General features: G+C 34.5%; 1 protein-coding gene across 14 annotated transcripts in view; it reads left to right on the plus strand.

The window, feature by feature from the left end:
- The window catches only part of HDAC9 (histone deacetylase 9), an 858791-nt gene that overhangs the window by 766388 nt on the left and 68867 nt on the right, over positions 1 to 23536 (plus strand). For all 14 annotated transcript variants that reach the window (XM_074340815.1, XM_019727246.2, XM_019727276.2 and 11 more), the window contains one exon: positions 16977 to 17110. In XM_074340815.1, the coding sequence (XP_074196916.1) occupies positions 16977 to 17110 (134 nt within the window). The remainder of the gene's footprint in view (positions 1 to 16976; positions 17111 to 23536) is intronic.

The following is a 23536-nucleotide window of genomic DNA, read 5'->3' on the forward strand; positions in this document are numbered from 1 at the left end:
TCATTATGAATTTGTGTCAACTGGACAAGCAGTTAACCAAGTTTACAATTTGGAAGTGCTGAAAAGGCTGCATGTAAAAGTTAGACGACTGAACTTTTTGCCAACAATTCATAGCTCTTGCATCACAACAATGCACCAGCTCACACGGCACTGTCTGTGAGGGAGATTTTAGCCAGAAAACAAATAACTGTATTGGAACACCCTCCCTACTCACCTGATCTGGCCCCCGATGACTTATTTCTTTACTGGAAGGTAAAAGAAATATTGAAAGGAAGACATATTGATGACATTCAGGACATCAAGGGTAATACAATGACAGCTCTGATGGCCATTCCAGAAAAAGAGTTCCAAAATTGCTTTGAAAGGTAGACTAGGCGCTGGCGTTGGTGCATAGCTTCCCAACGGAAATGCTTCGCAGGTGACCATAGTGATATCCAGCAATAAGGTATGTAGCACTTTTTCTAGGATGACTTCTCAAACTTAATTGTCTGACCTCGTATCCAGTCTTTTGAAAATAAACTATCATCTGTCTTGTTTACAGGCATCTGTTTGTAAGGAAAGTATACATTGAGACTCAGTAGTGGGGCTTTTTGTTATTTTTTTTGTAAAGACTAAATAACTGTGGATACTATGTGTCTGATAGTTGAAAATACCAGATTTTAAAAAGCAACTGGTCATAAAGTAACTACAAGGTCAAGTAGGACTAATTAGTAGAAAAACTTTGAAAACCGGCACTATAGTACAGGTGTTGCCGTGACTCTCAGTATTTGAGCTTAACTTGGGGAGTGTTGTCGTGAATTAATGCCATACCGAAGTTGAAATGCAAACATTTCCAAGGGTTCGTTTGAAAAGGAATTAGGAGGGTTTTTTATTTGGAGTGGGGTGGAGAGAATATATTTCATTCCTACTGACAATATCAGAGAAACCGGAGGGGCTGTTTCTGTTTCTGAAAATCAGTTTTTATGAGTGTAAGTTAAAGCTTGAGTAAGAGGAATGGTTACAGTTCTTAACGTTTGATTATTGTTCAGACACAATTGGTGCTGTGATGACAGCACTAATACGCTGAACTAGAGCTTCAGCATTACTTGGATTTATGTACAGCCAGGTGGATGCAAGGACAAGTGCTGGAGTCAACCCACTGATCTCTTAGTACAGTTTTGCCATTGCCTGTGTGGCTTGGGCAAGGCAATTTCTTTATAACTCAGTCTCCCACCTTTGGCAGTTGTGTGATGATTAAATTAGATAATGCATTTCAAGCCTATAGGTTGGTGCCTGGTGATGTTAGCTCTCACTAACAATAGTTTATAAGTCATATAAGGGTAGGGACTGTCTCTGCTTTGCTCTAAACTCTACCCTCCTTGGCGAGCACAGTTCCTGTCACATAGTAGCTGCTCAACAAATATCTCTTGAATTGATCAACCACAATTGTTTTCTTGAAAAACTAAATTAATGACATTTCTTATAAATTTTATAGAACTGAGTAAGAAACAGTCTGTGAAAAGAAGGACTTTTCTCTTTGGACTTTGTGTCTTTTTGGACCTGAATTTCTTCCCCAGACACTTCTTCCTCCCTCGCCAATCTTTGAAAAAGATTTTCTACTTACACTGGCCACAGAATTCTTTTTTTTTTTTCAATAAACATACAATGGAGAAAAGAAAGCCTCTTCAATAAATGGTGATGGGAGAATTGGAAAAGCCACACGCAGAAGAATGAAACTACGCTGCTATTTGTTACCATACACAAAAATGAACTCAAAATGGATAAAAGACCTAAATATAAGACCTGAAACAATAAAATACACAGAAGAAAACATAGGTACTAAACTTATGCACCTTGGTCTTAGAGAGGATTCTATGAATTTGACTTCAAAGGCAAGAGGAGTAAAAGCAAAAATAAATGAATTGAACTATAGCAAACTAAAAAGCTTCTGTGCAGCAAAAGAAACCATCACAAAACAAAGAGGCAACCAACAGAATGGGAGAAGATATTTGCAAACAACATCTCTAATAAGGGGCTAATATCCAAAGTATATAAGGAACTTATACAACTCAACAACAAAAAACAATCCAGCTAAAAAATGTGCAGAGGATCTGAACTTCTCCCAAGAAGAAATACAAATGGCCAATAGATATATGAAAAGATGCTCAACATCTCTAGCTATCAGGGAAATGCAAATCAAAATCACAATGAGATACTACCTTATACCTGCTAGAATGGCTATCATCAACAAGACAAATAATAACATGTGTTCTAGAGGTTGTGGAGAAAAAGGAACCCTCATACACTGCTGGTGGGAATGTAAATTGGTACAGCCACTATGGAAAACGGTATGGAAGATCCACAAAAAATTAAGAATAGAATACCATATGATCCAGCAGTCGCTGTCCTGGGTATCTACCCCTCAAAATTTGAAAACATTTATTCATAAAGATATATGTACCCTATGTTCATTGCAGCATTATTCATGGTGGCCAAGATATTGAAACAACCAAAGTGTCCTTCGATAGATGATTAGATAAAGAAGATGTGGTACATATACACAATGGAATATTATTCAGCCATAAGAAAAGATGAAATAGTGCCATTTGCAACAACATGGATGGATCTTGAGATTATAATGCCAAACAAAATAAGTGAGATGGAAAAGTGAGATGATTTCACTTATATGAAACTGAAAGCAGCAAATGAATAAGACAATTAAAAACTCATAGACACAGACAATAGTATGGTGGTTACCAAAGAGAAAGTGGGGGGGAGATAGAAAAGGGTAAAGGGGTCAGATACATGGTGACAGAAGATTTGACTTTGGGTGGTGAACACACAATGCAGTTATACAGATGATTTATTATCAAATTGTACACTTGAAATCTATATAGTTTTATTAACCAATGTCACCTTAATAAATTTAATAAAATAAATAAAAACATTCTTAAGGAAAATAGATATTCTATAGTAGGTATATCATAAGAGCGTAACATTTTTTCAGGACCTGGCTTTTTTTTAACTTTCTCCAAAAATTGCTCTCCAATATCACTATAGGTCCTAAATCAAAAACATTGAATATTGTGGTTTAAGAGCATGGACTCCAAAATCAGAGGATTTAAATCTGACCTTCTGCTGTTTTACCTTGGACAATGTACTGAACCTCTCTGTGTTTGTTTTTCTAATCTCTAAAGTAAGTGTGTGTGCATGCACAAGTGCACGTGCATTAAGTAAGTAACAAAGTGTTTAGCACAGAGCCTACCCTTCAGTAAGTTCCTTATAAACTTCAGTTGTTATCACACATTCAGCCAGATCTATAAAATCAGCTTCAAGTTTTTCAACTATGTATACATCAGTCATTTCATTAACATATTGAAAATGACCATCATTATACTTGGCAGTGGATATACAAAGTCAGGCGAGATGTGGTCCCTCTTCCGTAACAGTTTATAGCCTCGTAGAGGGAACGCACAAATTAAGAACTAGAGAAAGAGAGAAATAGATGTGAAGAGGACACACAGAAACAATTCTATAGGTTGGTGCAAAAGTGATTGTGGTTTTTGCGATTATTTTTAACTTTTTAAACCGCAGTCACTTTTGTACCAACCTGACACATGGTACAGGGGTTCAGGATGTTGCTTATGCTGAATTTAGAGAATGAGTAGAAGGGAGCTGCATGTGGATAGGACATTTCATCAGCACAAGCTCGGAATCGTGGGCAGTATTTGATTGCAGTGTTCATCAAACTACCGGGGTGCCAAAAAATGTATACGCATTTTAAGAGATGGTCAACATTGCTCAAGCAGTAGTTCACCGTAATCAGAAGTGTCTGGATGCTGATGGTAACCACTTTGAGCACCTCTTGTAATTGTAGAAGTCAAACGTGACTTGTATTCATCTTTCATTGTCGGTATTGAGTATTACAATTTTAATACAGTTATTTTCCTTTCTTAAAATGTGTATCCATTTTGTTTTTTGGCGCCCTCTGTATATAAATAGTTAAGTCTAAGTCAAGGGAAGAGTACGTGTGGGGGCATGGCAGAATATGGGACTGGAGAGGCACACCATATCTTGAAGGCTTTGAATTTAATCCTGAAACGTGTGAGAAGCCAATGACAAGTTCGGTGGCTGGTGTGTTGAGTGCACTGTGCTATGTGAGTGAGCTTAGAGATTTTTGCTAGCATGGCTGCCCATCGCCAGGCCCATGGTCTTCTAACATGTACACTCTTTCAGCCACGTAAGACCTCTTAGAACTCCTTGAGCACAAGATGTGTTAGTTAGCAAAGCCTTGCTGGGTCCAACGTGATATGACCAATGATCATGCATCTTTAATGGAGCCCTTGGTTCTTTAGAAAAGTTCACAGTTCTAGAAATCTCTGCTTGAGAAAGGGCACCTAATCTACATACACTCAAGTTCATCCAGGAGTGGTCTCATGTTCATTTAGACAAAGTGACCCACAGATTTTGGCTTCGGTTCAGGCTAATAGAATGGACAGCAGCACTGACTCTGAAGAATCTCATGACAACTGAAAGCTCATCGCACCCTTATTTTCTTCCAACAACCCACCTCCCCTAGACCCAGCAGACAGTTTGTTGAGTGGGGCATTATTCCTCTGCCTGTAGGCACGTGGCACTTAGTGGGGGAAATGGGTGGGGAGTAGTGAGAACAGGTGAACTCTTTGGGCTCATGATGACATGAATTGGTTACATCATCTCATTCTAAATGAAAAATAAACATATTTTATGTGTGGGGATTTAAAAAACAAAATTATGTGGGGCTCTTTACGTTTATTTTAAACAGACAGTATGGGCACTGGTTAAGACTTCAGGCTCTAAAGTCAGAAAGCCTGAGTTGAGTCCTCCCATTACTAATTTCTAGTTGTGTGACCTTGAGAAAGTTACTCAACCTCTTTGTTTGCTCCTCTATAGAAAGGTACATGTTCCCTATAGCTACCTCATGAAGTTGGTGTGAGGATTAAATGAAACATCTATATAAAGCCCAGGACCTGGCACAGGACAAATATTTTAGAGTCACTAATTGTTGTAGTTCCTATTGTTCCTCCACTTTCCTGACATCTCAATTTACCTCATAAAGTGGAATTATGATAGGCCTGTAGTATACTCAGAGACCTGTGAAACCTTGTAACTTCAAACATTACCCATTTATTACCTCATGGTTCTGTAGGTCACGAGTCTCTGCAGACTCAAGTGGGTTTTCTGCTTCAGGTCTCGCAAGGCGGATAGCAAAAATATCAGCCAGGCCGGATCCTTATTCTGGAGGTTCTGAGGAAGACTCTTCTGAGTTCATTCAGGTTGCTGGCCAAAATTGTGTACTTTGCTGTTTTAGGCCAAATATCCCCTTTTCCTTGCTGGCTAGAAACCACCAACATTCCTTCTCAGGTCAGAACATTCCTTTTCAAACCATCAGTGGTGCATCAAGTGCTTATGCTTCAATTCTCTCTAACTGCTTTCTATATGACCAGCTCAAGAAAGCGCCTTGCTTTTAAAAGGCTCCTGTGATTAGATTATGTCCCCTCAAATACTGCCCCAAATCTCATTTGGTTTTACTCGCAGTCAACTTAAAAATCCTTTTGCTGTTATCACAGGAGTATATAATATTCACAGGCTCCACCCACATTCGAAGGGGCGGGGGTTACACAAGGGCAGGAGTAATTCCAAGAATTCTACCTACCATACTCTCTAGTTGAAATGGAATCAAATAAACGTCCTTCAATTAAGCTTTATAGAAGCTTTATAAAAATGTGTTTATTTTGTAACAATTATTTTTGTTAAATTATATTCATCTGTGTATGTGTCCCTTATATTTTAGTTCATTGAAAGCAAGAAGCGTATCTTATTCATCCTTGTATTTCCCTATTATTAGAATATGTGCCCACTAAATATTGGCTGAATTTGAGTAGTGCAAACTACTATAATGGGATCATCATTGCTTAGCATGAGTGTGTCCTGCTCTGGTTCCATCACACTTGGCCAATTATGCATGAGTATTGATGGGAGAATAGATCCCATGTGTTTGATGCATTATTAAGAACAGCAGTAAAAACTAGTGATTGGCAAATCAAATTACAGTTGGGGTTTGGCAAAAATGATTTTTTTGAGGGGTGGGAAGCAATGATCCTATAATATCCAAAAGGGATTTCTTTTTCCTTACTGGTTTTATATTTGTATATTTTAAGGGAAATTTAAGTCACATGTTTCTGGTTTATTTACACTTAACACACCAAAGCAATGATGTATAAAAAGCCATTTGGAGTCTAGGAACTCTTTCTAAATTTCCTTTTTAACTGAAAAACACATCTGAAAAATATGGGCAATATTAATATCTATAAGTTGGCTAATTGGTGGGAAATCCACTCACTGACAACTTTGGGTCTGCACCCCAATTCTGTTAAGAGTTTGCTCTCACAATTCACCAGTCTGGGTCTTAGTTTCCTCATCCTAAAATGCAAAGATTAGAATATATTTATTGAAGTTCATTGCTAGATCTAAAATTCTATGATTAAAATATCTTATTAAAAAAATAAGAACTCTGTTCAGTGTGCTGTGTTTATCTTTTTTTTTTTTTTTTGAGGTGGCTTTTTATCATTAGATATTGATTTCTGATTTATAAGGTAGAATGAATAAATAGAATAAATATTTACATGTGAGAAAGCTGGGGTTTACGTATCTGTTTGAAGTATCCGATTTATATATAAAATTGTGGCAGGTAGTAGGTATTTAGTAAGTAATTGTTGATTTGTACCAGATTATGGATGAATGGATGGATGATGGTCAGAATACCAGTCAAATTTTCTTTCCATGTTACCCTCCGAAATTCCCGAAAATAAATGTTTTCAATTTCATTTTTCAGAAATAATGGTATTGGAGCATTCTGTTGTCTCAGACTTTGTTTGGGATATAAACCAACTATTCATTTGTTTCCAAAAGGTACTGAGAATATAAACTTACCTCCTGGAGTATCACTGACTACAACAGTAAAAACATTTTTACTCTGGTTGAAAGTGCCTTCTTTGAAACATATGCAGTATTATAGGGCTGCTTGGAATAAACCAACTGAAAGATTTAATGATAATAATCTCCATATTTCTTCTAAAATTGATTTCCGGCTTCGATGAACTTGGAAAGAGTCCTGGGACATCAAATAAATAAAAGATCATAACATGAAATGAATCTTCAGAATATGTTCATAAATTTACATTTTAAACATGACCAGAAAATATATATCTTTGCCCATTATTAAGGTGATACTTTAATGAAAAATTTTCATTTGCATGAAATAAACTTTTTTGGATACAGATGAAAGGATTTTATTGTAGCGACAATGGTTTTGTGAGTTAAATGATCCCAACATCATCAGGAATGAATCACAAGTGCCTACCATATGAATTACAGCACCATGAGTCTTAAAAAGGTATTTCTGTGGAAAGCATTCTTCCCATCTGCAACAATCAGATTTCTGCTTTGAAGTCCTGCTAGAGAGCCTCCCAATACATGAGACTGCCACATGCTACCCAAACTTCTCTCTCAACTTGAGTTTGACTGCATTTTCCTCAAGAACAACATGGTAACTTAATGACGAAAGGGTTTAGGGAGGATAATGGTTACAATTTTTGTAATCATACTTCACAGTATGTGCATTCTTTGGTGAACCTTTCTGGACATAACTATAGAAAATAGGCCAGTGGATGTGCAAAATAAACCTTCAAATTAAAATGGTACCAAAGTGTGTAACTCCTTTGATCCCTACTATATTGAATCTGCAATGAAATCTTCACAAACATTTCAGGCCCAAATGAAACTAACCTGTTAAAAGATGCATAAACTGTTATTGAGGCTTTTTAGCCATACCAGAAAGAGTTACAAAAATGATATAAATCAATAACATTAGATGTCAGTATTTCAAAAGAGACTGTTAACTAATGCTGACTTTCACTCCACTGCCTCTGCTGAATGGCCGCGTGGGGGTGGAGATTTGCCTCTGTCCTTGCTTTTTTCTACTTGAAGCTTTCCTCAACAGACACAGAAAATGTTAATGGAAAAACAAAAGTGGTGAATGGGAGACTGATATAAGCAAAGTTAGGAGTTTTATAAGGAGAAGTAAAATAACTTGTCCAATCAATCACTTTGTGTCACTCTTTCTTTATTAACCAAACGAATCATGACCCAGGTATCTTTCTTTGGGAGTTGGCTGCCAATTCTAGAGTCTGATCTATTATAGGATGGCAAAATAGTGATGGGCATTCAATGGTAGTTTGAAGAGAAGTCCTTCAGCCTACAGCAAAATCCTCCATACAGAGTTCCAGTACACTATTTGCAATTTCAAAATAGAAACAGACTTTGGTGGAGTAGTTCTCATTTCTTTGAGCTTCTATAAGAATGTTTCAGTTATCCACAATAGGCATTGCTGAACACACATAAGTTCTAAACGAATGAAGTTCATAAAGTTTTGACTGTACTTCATTCCCGTTTTCCCTTTATGTGCTTTACTATTTATTTATGTTCTATCTCTTACTCTGGTAAAGAATAAAACAAAATAAAATAAAAACAGCAATATAAACAGCAGGCCTCTTTCCATCCTAAAATAATACATAATAACCCTAGAATCAGATAAGTGTTATTATGGAGTGGCCTCTTCAATGACACAAGAGCATATTATTTGCAATCTTATATATAAAACTGAAGACTTAGTAGCCACTTAAATATCTACAAATAGGGAATTACTTGGTATATTAATACATTTATAATGATATTGTAGAGGATATGAAAAATGTACACTAGATTGATACTTATAAATGTAAATTTTTAAAAATCACAATATGATCCTGTTTTATTTTTTATTTATTTTTTTAACCAAGAATCTTGTGATATGTTTATTGACCATTTGTATTTCTATTAATTTCTTGTTACTACCCTTTATCCATTTTTCTATTGGGTTCTTTTTCTTTAATCCTGTTTTGTTTTTAAATTACATAACACTATGCATAAAATACTACAAAAGTGCAATTGGCTATCGGTTGGTAGGACTACAGATTTATTATTTTATATATATAATTATGTATTATTTATTAATAGACAATATATATAATATATAGCAACATAGGTTTATTATATGTTGTATTTTTTTCCTCCTATTTTCCCAGTTTGCTACAATGAACATGTGCTAATTGTGGTTTTTAAAATACTTGTTTTTAAATGGAAATTAAAATAAAGCTCGTTAGGGTTGTTTCCTGTCATTACCGCTCTTTTCTGGGAACTATTTGGGAAACATGGAGAAGTGTTTGAGACGTGCCATTTCTAAGAATAAATCCTGTTATGTCCTATGTGTTAGTTATTAAATACATGGCTACAGTTTACTCTTCGAGTCTTCTTAGAGCAAAAATTGTCATTTCAAACAATCTTTCTGAACTTGTAAAAATGCTGACACAATATGAGTTTTTAGGCAGAAACAAACCCTCATAGAACATGAGGAAATCAAATTGGAACTGTTAATTTAAACTGCTCCCCTATTTGCAACTTATTTAATATTGTTTTCAAAGCAACAACATTGAAGCCAGGAACATTTCTAAGCTTTAGGGATCAGAGCTTTGCATTACACATTTTCTGAAAGCTTACCATTCTTTTTACAATAATCAGGTAAGAAGGTGGAGTCTAGTGTGATCAGCCTCATTCCTAAGTAACCTGTGAAAAAGAGTCTCACTGGTATCAAATTTGCTTCTAGTGAATCCACAGAACTGAGCAGAGGATTTCTAACTGAAAATGCCCTTCCAGTTCTTAATGCTTTCTCAGTCTTGGTAGTTACCAGTTCAGCTGTGTTTGGTCATCTATAGAAATGATTTGTTACAGTTTAGCTTCTTTCTCGTGCTTTTAATTTAATGTTGATTACATTACATTAGATTATTGATGCTTTTTTTTTTTTTTTAAATGGGCTACAGATAGGATTCTTTAGTGTGTAGTGTGTAGCAGCAGTAGTCATAGTTGTGGTGGTAGCACTTGGTTAATGCCTCATTCTAGAAGATTTCCTTAAAAGAGTTTAAGGTGTCAAATCTCACTTTGAAGAAATATTTCTTAGAGAATTCTGTCATAGTCAGTGCAGGTAGGAGGGACAAGTGCTGAGGCTGGTTTTCACTGAACATGTGCTGATTCCCGTCACTATCCTGAGCCTGCCCATCTTGTTACCCCAGGCATTCAGGCTCTTCCCTAAGCTCCATACCCCTCTCCCCCAAAAAAATCCACAGACTAACGGTGTATGTAGACCTAAGAACCGAGTTCCATCCCCATATCTGGTGATTGCATGGGCCCAAGAGGTACCACGTTTCCAGACATGTGTTCTCACTTGATCACTACCTTTCCATCAGCCCTCACACCAAGGCTATTTAAACCTTCTGGAGGAAACATTGCAAGCTATGACCTCTGTTACAGTTTTTAAACTGTGCAGGTTAAGTTTGTTGGTCCAAGTAGGATGAGCTTTTGTGAAGCTAGGAGTAAAATCTATTCAATGAAATTTGCAATTATGCCTTTAAAGATACGTTACATAACATCTAATCAAATAAACACACACACACACACACACACACACACACACACACACACACACACACACACACACACACTGCTGAAACTTTTATCTCATCTATCCTGAAGATAATACCTTGAAATTGGTAGCCACACTTGGCTTTTCTAATCCCTCGTCCATATACATGTGCAGCAGTAATGGACACAGTAGAACTCAGGTTACTAGAACTAAAAAATTATTCTTTAATTCCTTACTTTGGTTGCAAGAAATGGTAGAAGGCTTGCAGAAATTTCCTTTCTTTACTTCCCTTGAGTGTTTTGTGCACGCATAGCTCAGAGTGCAGCTGCCGCAATCTGTGCCTCCAGAGATCACATGGGTAACATGTGAATGGAAATAAACCCTGTAGGTAGAAGAGAGAGGAATTTGGATAGAGATCAAAGATTAGCTTCATTCCATTCTTTCCTTCCACTTTTTACTATCCTATCTAAATTTGGTATTTTATGAGACTTTTTTTTTATTCCCAGAGGAAAGAGTGAAATAAATCAGATTGTGACTTTCTCCCTTTTTTTAATCCCCGTGATTTGATCTGCTCAGTAGTGACTTTAGATCATTTGAATTCTCAATTGCGAGGACCATTCAGTGTGAAAGATACAGTGCATTGGCTTGATTTATTATTATGTATTTTAAAGTTATCACTGTAACCTGGTTTAGGTTATAGGTTAAGTTGTCCAGAATATTTAGCAATATTATTGGCAGGAATATTTAGCAATATGATTGTCAGGAATATTTGCCTATGAGTATTATGATTATTTTTTGCTCTTTTATCTTCTGGAGTGGAACTAATTACTATATGCTATTAACCTTGACTTAAGCGAAGAACATTTCTAAGCTTTAGGTTTCAGAATATTGCATTACACATTTTATGAAAGCCTCCCATTCTTTTTATAATAATTAGGTAAGAAAATATAGTTTAGTGTGGTCATCCTCATTCCTAGGTGGCCTGTGGAAAAGATTCTTATCGGTATCAATATAAGGTGCATAGGAAGTGAGAAATACTGCAGTGCTTGGAAACAGTTTTCACATAATTTTAAAATCCCTTTTAGAATTTTTTTTGCCAAGTATTTAGAAACATAGGATAATTATAAAGAGACCTTTTTTGACTTCCATCAAAATAGTAGCTAAGAGCATAGAATCAACACTGAAGCATTTAAAGGTAGTAGGGAAATTAACTCGTCTTGTCCGTGGCTTACCTCCAGTGCCAGACCAGAACTGAAATTCTGGTTTATTGGGTGGATATCGCAATTCATTCCAAGGATTAAGATACTATTTAATTGTTCCAAAATGGAAGCAACTTAGTTTGGTTTGGGGAGGTCTCACTGTTTGGTAGTTTTATAAACTTTCATTTAGTTCTACCAGCTGTATTCTGAGAATGTTCTTTTTTTTTTTTTTTTCAAACAAAAGACCACAAAACTTAAGAGAGGAACAGAGGTCATGCTTGAAAAGAGCTGAGGTAGGCTTGCAGAATTGTACTTCCATATGTAAGGTTATTCTTTCAAGTTTTCATGGATGTAGAAATATTCTAAATATTGTAAGTCTTATATAAGAAAGGGAAAATAAGTTGCTGTTTTTGGTACTTTAGATAATACAAGAAGCTAAAAATTTTAATTAATGTGAATATTGAAAAACTGAGTGACAGAACTATAGAGACAAAAAAGATCATTGGTTTGCAGAGATTGGGGGTTGGAGAGGAGGAGTGACTAGGTGTAGAACAAGGGATTTTTAGGGCAGTGGGACTGTTCTGTATGACACTATAATGGTGGATGCATGACATTATGCATTTGTTATAACCTATAGAACCATACAATACAAAGAGTGAATTCTAATCATAGACTTTTGTTAACAATAATGTATCAGTATTGGCTCATCAGTTTTAACAAATGTACCACACTAATGCAAGACATTAATAACATTGTTAATAAGATGTTAATGACATTGAAGGGGTGGGATGGTCTATGGGAACTCTCGGTACTTCTGCTTATTTTCTCTGTAAACCCAAAACTGTTCTAAAAAAATAAATTAGTAATTATTTAAAAATGTAATTGATTTAGAAATTAATGTTTATTCTCTGAAATTTCTTAAAGTGTATATAAAAATAAAGTGCCATATTGAACACACGGTTTTATTATTTATTTATTATTTATTTATTTATTTATTTATTTATTTATTTATTTATATAATTGTCCCTGAAGTTGGGCAGGTTGGAAGAAATGTTTTTTTTTGTTTGTTTGTTTTTAAATGTTGAATGAGAGACATTTACATTTTGGCAATATGTGAGACTACATATCCTGAAATACTCCTACATGAAAATATACAAACTACTTTCTCGAGTGCAGATGACTTCCAAAGAAGATGAAAGAAGGTGTGCAAATAGAACTGTTGGCTACATTGGACTATCCTAAAGTCTTCAGGTGGCTAGAGTATGAACATCAACAAACACTGTATACTGGAAAGGGAGTTAATAGTTGGGCTTATAAAGGGAAGGATTTGGATTAGAGACCAGATTAAAGAAAGGAAGGACAAAGGGCCAAATCTAAAGACAAGGACAAATAGGATGAATAGGAGTACTGCTGAAAAAAAACAAATGTATCTTAGCTGTGGCTATCAATAGAGGGACTTTCAAAGGAAATAGAAAGAGAAGGAAAAATAAAACTGAATTTCTTTTCCATAAGAATTTGTAATCAAGTGTCAGGGTCCACATTTCTAATCTCTGTACAATTAAAAAAAATAGCGCTGCAATCTAAGAATTGAACATTGATCCTTGTCAGTAGTATCCCAGGCATTCAGCAGAAGCAAATAGAATCACACTCATCCCAGGTTTCAAAGATAAATATGAGGTCTGACAAGTAAGTTGGTGAATTCTTCCTAGAAAAAGTGCTACATACCTCATTGCTGAATATCACTACGGTCACCTTCAAAGTACTCCCCTTGGGGAAACTATGCACTGATACCAGTGCCTAGTTCACCCTGCAAAGCAATTTTGGAACTTTTTCTGGAAGGCCATCAGAGCTGTCATCGTATTACCCTTGATGTCCTGAACGTCATCTAAATGTCTTCCTTTCAATATTTCCTTTATTTTCCAGTAAAGAAAGAAGTCATTGGGGCCCATATCAAGTGAGTAGGGAGGGTGTCCCAATACAGGTACTTTTTTACTGGCTAAAAACTCCCTCACAGACGTGCCATGTGAGCTGGTGCACTGTCGTGATGCAAGAGCCATGAATCATTGGCGAAGAATTCAGGTCATTTTCGTCTAACTTTGTCACGTGACCTTTTGAGCACTTCCAAATAGTAAACTTGGTTAACTGTTTTTCCAGTTGGTACAAATTCATAATGAGTAATCCATCTGATATCAAAAAAGGTTAGCAACATCATTTTGACTCTTGATTTTGACTGATGGAAATTTTTTGGTTGTGGAGAATTGGCTGACTTCCATTATGCATTTTGATGCTTTGTTTCAGGGTCAGATTGGTACACCCATGTTTCATCACCAGTGATAATGTGACCCAAAACATCATCTTGCCTCTCCAAGAGGTCTTGGCAAACTTCAACTCTTTTTGCTTTTATTCACCAGTGAGCTCCTTTGGGACCATTTTTGCACACACCTTTCTCATTCCAAGGTTTTCAGTTAAGGTTTTCCTGTTTCTCTATGGATGTTTACTTGGTCTGCTATGCTTCTTATAGTCAGCCAACAATTTTGACAAAAAATTTGACGAAATTTTGCAATGTTTTTGTCAGTTCTCCTTGTTACTGGCCGTCCTGACCTCTCTTCATCAGTGACGTGTTCTCTCCCTCAGAAAAACGTTTAATCCATTTATACGCTGCTTTTTCTTCATGCATGGTTATCTTTATAAACTTGGACTAACATATCCCTGATTTCACTTCCAGTCTTGCCAAGTTTAACAAGAAATGTAATGTTTGTTCGTTGCTCTAATTCAAGCTCAGACATTCTCGCAACAGCACACAAAAACACGCAACAACAATAATGAACACCACTCAGCAAGACACCGCCACACGTTGACACAAACACAACTGTGAGACACTGATAAACCAAGATTATGAAACCTTACTGAGCTGTTCATACAGTGCTGCCAATGTAAGCAGCAAGTTCGCAAATGTAATTGTCAGACCTCGTATCATATGCAACTCAGATTTTACAGACTTTTCGCATATAAAGTTCCATTGAATATGAGCACAAAAAAATTCAAGAAACACAAGAGAATGAAGATATCATGAGGATGAATCAGAAGAAACAACAAATAGTAAAATTAGTCCACAAAGACTTCGAAAAGCATATACAGAATGTAAACTAATTATGCCTAAAGAAATCAAAATAAATAAAAACATAAGCAAAGAGTAAGAAACTACAAAAATGATTAGGAAGATATAAAATATAACCAAACAGAACATCTAAGCTTGAACAATATAATCACTGAAATGAAAATGTCAATGTAAGTGTTAAACAGCAGATTAAACACATCTGGAGAGAGAAAGTCAAAAGATAAATCTGAATCAAAAGTACACATCATGCAGGAAAGAAAGAAACAAAATATAAAAGAAAACTTAAGAGATTAAGTAGTTTTTTTTATATGCTTTAAGAAATTTCAGAGAATAAACATTTAATTTTTAAATCAATGAAGGATATGGTGACAATGACCATGTACATTTAATTAGAGTTCCAAAATAAGATAATGGAGATAGTAACTTTATTTCAGTAAATTTAAATACTTACATAAGAGAAACATATAACATGTTACAAACATACAACAGAAATATATAACAGGAAGACATAGAAAGCATGAGTTGTCCTATAATTCATAAAGAAATTCTTCCAACAGTTAAAAATCTTCCTCAAAGAGAATACAAGACTCAAATGGTTTTACAGAAGATTTCTATCCAGCATCCTAGGTTCAGATCATGAAAAACATGATCGCAATCACATCAAAAATCACTATGATCTATACAAGAGTGGAAAATTACAGATGAACCCCATTCGTGAACATATGTGGAAAAGAAAACTAAACAAAGCATTAGCAAAACAAACCCAGCTATGTATAAAAATGGTAATACATCACGAGCAAGCTTATTTTAGTCGAAAATTTCAACAATGTCTTAATATTAGAAATACTACTTAATGTAACTCACAAGGCTGCAAAATTATAGGAAACAATCTTATTTGGTGTAGAGAAATAATTAAATTCAACTTTTATTTATAATAAAATCTCTTATTCAAAGTAGAAATAGAAAGGTCCCTCCTTATACTGAATTATAACACAGTAACCTGTCATCATTCACTTACCCACTTGGCAAATTATACCAAATTTTGTCAAAGATATGACTAAACTAGAATTCTTATATATGCTGATTCACAGAGTGAGGATTGGTTATAGCGCTTTGGAAATAATATGGTATTACTTAGCAGATTTTAAGTGACAACAATATGACTCCACTCTTGCACGCAGAGACTTATTTATATAAGAATGTTCAGGGAGGCGTTGTTTGTATAATAAAACACTGGGATTTTGTAATAATAGAAAATTCAAATATCTTTCAGCAGGAGAATGGGTAAGTAAATTCTTCCACACTCATAAAATGGCCAGCTAGACAGCAAAGAATTACATTTATATGCATCAACAGAGATGAGCTAACAAAATGTTGTGTGAAAAGAGCAAGTTTCAAAAGTACAAAACCTTTTTTATAAAGTTCAAAAACAAGCAAATAAAACAAAGGGAAGCAAAGAAATTATAAACACAAACTCAGGATCCTAATATCCCATAGAAAAGAGGAGGGATGTTATTAGAGAAAGGCACAAAGGGTCTTCAAAAGTATTGCTAATGAGATTTTCCTTAAATGAGAAGGTGAGTGAACAGATGTTTGTCATATCATTGTACTTTATAAAATATAAATATTATGTTTTCCATTCATCTTTTATTATTTCATAATAAAAGAAAGTCTATAAAAATCTAATATGATAGTAATTCAAGATGATACATATAAAACTTCCTTTTATAAAAAAGGCAAATGATGGAAACAGGAAACAAATGTCAAGCAAATGAAATCATTTACCTTATTAACATTGACCAAATACTAATTCATTTTTTTTCATGCGGGTACCTATAGAATGTGTTGTGAGAGATAGTGCTATGCCATAGTGAAAGCCAGAATGACTGGTGCAAATCATGGTTGTGATACTTCTTAGCTGTGGGATCTTGATTTGTGGTTCCCTCAGTTGTAAATAGAGGTAATAATAGGACCAAACTTACCAAGTTGCTGTGTTAAATGAGTTAGCACACAGAAAGTTCTGAGACTGGACATGCACAGAACAAATAAATGCCTAATTAATATTGGGTTCTACTCATTCTCTTTTGAATTAATACTTTGAAATGTTCTGTTTGTATTATGGTAGGCTTTGGTCATTTGACGAAGCAATTGATGACATTGGCTGATGGACATGTGGTGTTGGCGCTAGAAGGAGGACATGATCTCACAGCCATCTGCGATGCATCAGAAGCTTGTGTAAATGCCCTTCTAGGAAATCAGGTAAAAAAAAAAAAAAAAAAAAAAAAAGAAAGAAAGAAAAAAGAAAACTAAAAGTATAAAAGAGTCAGGGTAAAAGACCAGGAATGTATGCATCAATATTTTTAAGATTTTTTTTTTAAATCCCATGTATTCAGAAAGCACAGTGTTACTATTATAATTTTTTTTAATTTTATTAGTTTCAGGTGCACAAGACAAAGCAAAACTTAGGCGTTTATCATTTATATCCCTCACACTGTGTGACCCCCCATCCCCCCATCCACTATCCCTCTGATATCGCATAGAGCCATCACATTTCCACTGTCTCTATTCCTAATGCTGTACTCTGCTTCCTGTTACCATACACATACAAATATATACATATACATACATATATATACACCTGAAGCTGAACAATAATGAATTACTATTATAATTTGAAGAAAGAAGATAAGCCGTAGGTAAGAGAAGTTACATGTTCTCATGTTATATGCTGTAACTGTTGAATCCACATAGCACTCCCCTCAAATAAGTTATTGGCCAAACTCAATAAATAAGATAACCCTTAGGAGGAGAAATGCTTTGTATACTGACCCAACTAATGAGCATGGAACCACTGAAAAAGAAATAACTCAAAGAAAATTTCTCCTGAGATTTTCTGTAGGATTATGTTAGTTCAGGGGGGATAAAACAGCTTTCAAAAATATTTTTAGCTTTACTGAGGTATAATTGACAAATAATATTGTAATATATTTAAAGTGTACAATGTGATGATTTGATTCCCACCATTAAGTTAATTTAACACATCACCTCACGTAGTTACTTTATTTTTGCAGGGTTTGTGGGGGAGAACACTTAAGTTCTACTCTCTTAGCAAATGTCAATTCTACAATACAGTATTTTCAACTATAGTCACCATGTTATATATTAGCTCCTCACACTTTATTCATCTTATAACTAAAAGTTTAAAATCTTTTTACCAACACTCCCTATCTCCACCCACCACCACCACTACCACCCCACCCCTGGTCACCACCATTCTGTTCTTTGTTCCTATGAGTTCGACTCTTCCTTTTTTGTTTTTGTTTTTGTTTTCACATAAGTAACACCATACAGTATTTTTTCTTTCTCTGTCTGGCTTTTCTCACTTAATATAATGCTCTTCAAGTCATCCATGTTGTTGCAAATGACATGATTTCCTTCTTTTATTTAAGGCTGAATAATATGCCTATATCTATATGCCTGTATATAGATTATAGATATATCACATTTCTCTATCCATTCATCTGTCAATGGACACTTAAGTTGTTTCCATACCTTGACTATTGTGAATGATGCTGCAATAAATGTGGTAGGACCCATAGCTCTTCAAGATAGTAATTTTGTTTCCTTTGGATATATACCCAGAAGTGAGATGTCTTGATCATATGGTAGTTCTATTTTTAATTTTTTTAAGAAACTCCTACTGTTTTCCATAATAGCTGTATCAGTTTACCTTTCCACCAACAGTACACACAACAGTCCCCTTTTCTCCACATTCTTACAGCATTTATCTCTTTTCTTTTTGACAACACTCATCCTAACAATATGTGAGGGAATTTCTGATTGTGGTTTTAATTTGCATTTCTCTGACAATTATTAATATTAAGCACCTTTTCATGTATTGTTAGCAATTTACATGTCTTTGGGGGGAAAAAAACCATCTATTCAGATTTTGGATTCAGATCTCTTGCCCATTTTTAACTGGTTTGTTTATTGTCTATTTATTGGCTATTGACTTATATGAGTTCTTTGTATATTTTAGATATTAATCCCTGATTAGATACGTGGTTGGCAAATATTTTCTCCCATTCCATAGGTTGCCTTTCATTTTGTTGATGATTACCTTTGCTGTACAGAAGCTTTTTAGTTCGATGTAGTCCCTCTTATTTATTTTTGGTTTTGTTAGCTTTGCTTTTGGTATCAAACAAAAAAAACAAAAAAACAAAAAATTGCCAAAACCAATGCCAAGGAGCGTACACTTACCCCTTATGCTTTCTTCTAAAAGACTTATAATTTCAAGTTTTACATTTATGCCTTTAATCAGTTTTGAATTTATTTTCTGTATGATGTAAGACAGGGATCCAATTTCATTCTTTTGTATATGGCTAACTAGTTTTACCAACACCATGTATTGAAGATATTGTTTTTCCCCATTGTATGTTCATGGTTCCTTTGTTGAAGATTAATTGACCATATATGCATGGGCTTATTTTTGGGTTCTCTCTTCTATTCCATTAATTTGCATGTCTGTTTTTAATGTGCATGTCACACTGTATTGATTAATTGTAGTATAGTTTGAAATTAGAATTGTGATGACTCCAGCATTATTATTCTTTCTCAAGATTGCTTTGGCTATTTGGGGGTCTTTTGTGATTTCATATGAGTTTTAGGATTTTTTTTTTCTTTTCCTGTGAAACATGCCTTTTGATAGGGATTGCATTGAATCTGTGGACTGCTTTGGGTAATATGGATGTTTCAATAATATTAACTCTTCTGAGACATAAACATGGGATATTTTCCATTTACTTGTATCTTCTTTTTGGTGTATAGATCTTTCACTTAGATTAATTTATCCCTAAGTATTTTATTGTTTTTGATGCCATTATAAATGGCATTGTTTTCTTTATTTCTTTTTCAGATAGTTCATTGTTAGTGTATAGAACCACAACAGATCTTTTTGATTTTGATAGTGTATCCTGAAACTTTACTGAATTTGTTTTTTATGGAGTCTTTAGGGTTTTCTGTACATATCATGTCATCGGCAAATAGTGACAGTTTTACATCTTACTTTCTAATTTGGATGCATCTTATTTCTTTTTCTTGCCTAATTGCTCAAGATAGTACTCATAGTACTATGTTGAATAAAAGTATCAAGAGTGGGCACCCTTGTCTTGTTTCTGATCTTAGAAGAAAAACTTTCAGCTTTTCAACATTGGGTAATGTCATCTGTGGTGAAAGGGTATTTATTATGTTGAGGTACATTCCTCCTCTACCAAATTTGTTGAGAGTTACTATAATGAAACGATGCTGAATTTTGCCAAGCACTTTGTCTGCCTCTATTGAGAGGATCATGTATTTTTATCTCCATTTTTAAATGTGGTGTATCACATTGATTGGTTTGCATGCAGTTAACCATCTTGCATCCCTAAAATAAACCTCACTTGATGATGATGTATGATCCTTTAAATGTGCTCTTGAAATTAGTTTGCTAATATTTTGTTAAAGATTTTTGCATTTCTGTTCATTGGGAATATCAACCTGTAATTTCTTTACTTGTAGTGTGCTTTACGAGCTTTCATATCAGTTAAATGCTGATTTCCTAAAATGAGTTTGGACATGTTCCCTCCTCTTCAAATTTTTGGATGAGTTTGAGAAGGATCGTGTTAGCTCTTTACTATTTGGTAGAATTCACCAGTGAAACCATCTGATTTTGGACTTTTCTTTGCTGGGAGGTTTTTGATTACTGATTCAATATCCTTACTAGTAATTGGTTTGATCAGGTTTTCTATTTCTTCATGATTCAGTCTTGGAAGATATTATGTTCCTAGGAATTTATCCATTTCTTCTAGGTTATCTAATTTGTTAGCATATATTTGCTCACAGTACTTTTTTATGATCCTTTGCATTTCAATGTTATCAGTTGTCATGTCTTCTTTCACTTCTGATTTTATTAATTGAGCCTTCTCCTTTTTTTCTTGGTCTAGTTAAAAGTTTGTCAATTTTGTTTATGTTATCATAAAACCACCTCTTAGGTCCATCAATTTTTAATTGTCTTTTTATTTCTATTTCATTTATTTCTACTCTGATCTTTATTTTCTTCCTTCTATTACCTTGGGCTTAGTTTACTTTTCTTTTTCTAATTTACTCTTCTTTCTTTTTCGTGAGGTGTAAAGTTAGGTTTTTACATGAGATCTCCTGTTCAAAATAATTTATTTTCCAATTAGTGTTCATATATGGTATTATATTAGTCAGGTGTACAACATAATGATTAGATTTATATAGCTTGCAAAGTGATCACTCTGATAAGTTTAATACCCATCTGACACCATATATAGTTATTAAAATATTATTGACTATATTCCCTTGCTTTACTTTACATCCCTGTGATTTGTACTTCTTAATCCATTTTACCTTTTTCACCCATCCCTCCACACCCCTCCCATCAGACAGCTATCGATTTGTTTTCTGCATCTATGAGTTTTGTTTCTTAATGTAGCATTTATCACTATAAAATTTCCTCTTAGAACTGCTTTTGTTGCATCCCATAAATTTTAGGATGTTGTGTTTCCATTTTCATTTATCTCAAGATATTTTTGGATTTCTGTTTTGATTTCTTCTTTGATCCATTCGCTGTTCAGGAGCATGTTGTTAAATTAACACATATTTGTAAACTTTTCCGTTTTCTTCTTGTAATTGATTTCTAGTTTCATGCCATTGTGGTTGGAAAAAATACCTGATATGATTTCAGTCTTTCTGAATTTGCTAAGACTTGTTTTGTGACCTAATATATGATCTGTCCTGGAGAATGTTCCATGTTTGAAAGAGAAGAATGTATATTCTGTTGCTGTTGGATAGAATGCTCTGTATATCTCTGTTAGATCATGATGATTTAATGTGTAGTTAACGTCCAATGTTTCCTATTGATTATCTGTCTGGATGATCTATAAATTGTTGAAAATGGGGTATTAAAGCCCCCTACCATTATTGTAAATTTGTCTATTTCTCTCATTAGATCTGTTAATATTTGCTTTATAAACTTAGGTGCTCCTATGTTGGACACATTTACAGTTGTTACATCCTCTTGATGAATTGACCACTTGATCATTTATAATGACCTTCTTTGTCTCTTATTATAATTTTTGGATTAAAGTCCCATTTTTTTCTCATAAGGTATACTACCTCTGATTTCTTCTGGTTTCCATTGCCATGGAATATCTTTTACATCCCTTCACTTTCAGTCTGTGTGTTGTTAACACTAAAGGGATTCTCTTGCAGGCAGCATATAGTTAAACTTTAGTTTTTTAATCCATTCAGCCACTCTATATCTTTTGATTGCAAAATTTAGTCCATTTACACTTAAAGTAGTTATTGAAATGTATGAGTTTACTATTGTCATCTTGTTGTTTTCTGGCTGTGTAGTAGTTCCTTATTTCCTCTCTTGCTGTCTTTGGTAAATTGATGATTTTCTATAGTGGTATGTTTGATTCTCTTCTCTTTATCTTTTGCTTATCTACTATAGGTTTTTGTTTTGTAGTCATCACATTTTTTTTAGTTATAATAGTGTATTTTAAGCTGATAACATCTTAAATTCTAATGCCTATAAAAGGTCTACATTTTTATACTTCTCTCCCTCAATTAATGTTTTTGATTTCACAAGTTAAATCTTTTTATATTGGGTACACATTAACAAATTATTATGGTTATAGTTATTTTAAGTACTTTTTTATCTTTGAATCTTTACACTAGAGTTATGTTATTTACCCACTACCACTACAATATTAGAGTATTCTAAATTTAATTATATATTTATCTTTACCAGTGAGTTTTATGTCTTCATAAGTTTTCATGTTACTAGTTAGCATCCTTTCATTTCAGCTTGAAAAACTCCCTCTAACATTTCTTGAAAGGCCAATCTAGTGGTAATGAATTCTTCAGCTTTTGTTTGTCTACAAAGCTCTCCTTCTAAAGGACCAATTTACTAGTTATTCTTGGCCAGCAGTTTTTTTCCCTCTGCACTTTGAATATATCATCCCACTCCCTTGTGGTCTGTAAAGTTTCTGATGAAAAAATTCACTCATAATCTTAATGAGTTTCTCTTCTTTGTAGCACGTTGCTTTTTTTTTTTTTTTTTTTTTTTTCCACTTTTAAGATTCTTTGTCTTTATCTTTGCCAGTTTAATTATAATATGCCTTGGTGTGAGTCTCTTTAAATCCATCTTATTTGGTACCTTTTGGGTTTCTTGGATTTGGATGTCTGTTTCTTTCCTGAGATTGGGGTATTTTTTAGCCATTATTTCTCCAAATAAGTTTTCTGGCCCTTTCTCTCTTCTCCTTCTAGGACTCCCTATAATGTGCATTTTGATCGGCTTGATGGTGTCCCATAAACCCTTTAAGTTATGTTGACTGTTTTTCATACACATACACATACACACACACACACACACACACACACACACACACACACACAAAATACCGGGAGTGCCAAAAAAAGTATACAGGTGGACAGTTTGGTCAACGTTGCTCAGGCAGTAGTTCGCCATAATCAGAAGTGTCGGGGCACTGATGGTAACCACTTTGAGCACCTCTTGTAGTTGCAAAAGTCAAACATCACTTTCATTCATCTTTTCTTATTGACATATATTGAGTATTACAATTTTAATAGGTTTTTTCCTTTCTTAAAATGTGTATA

This window comes from Rhinolophus sinicus, linkage group LG09 (assembly GCF_036562045.2).
Source record: "Rhinolophus sinicus isolate RSC01 linkage group LG09, ASM3656204v1, whole genome shotgun sequence".
Taxonomy (NCBI): domain Eukaryota; kingdom Metazoa; phylum Chordata; class Mammalia; order Chiroptera; family Rhinolophidae; genus Rhinolophus; species Rhinolophus sinicus.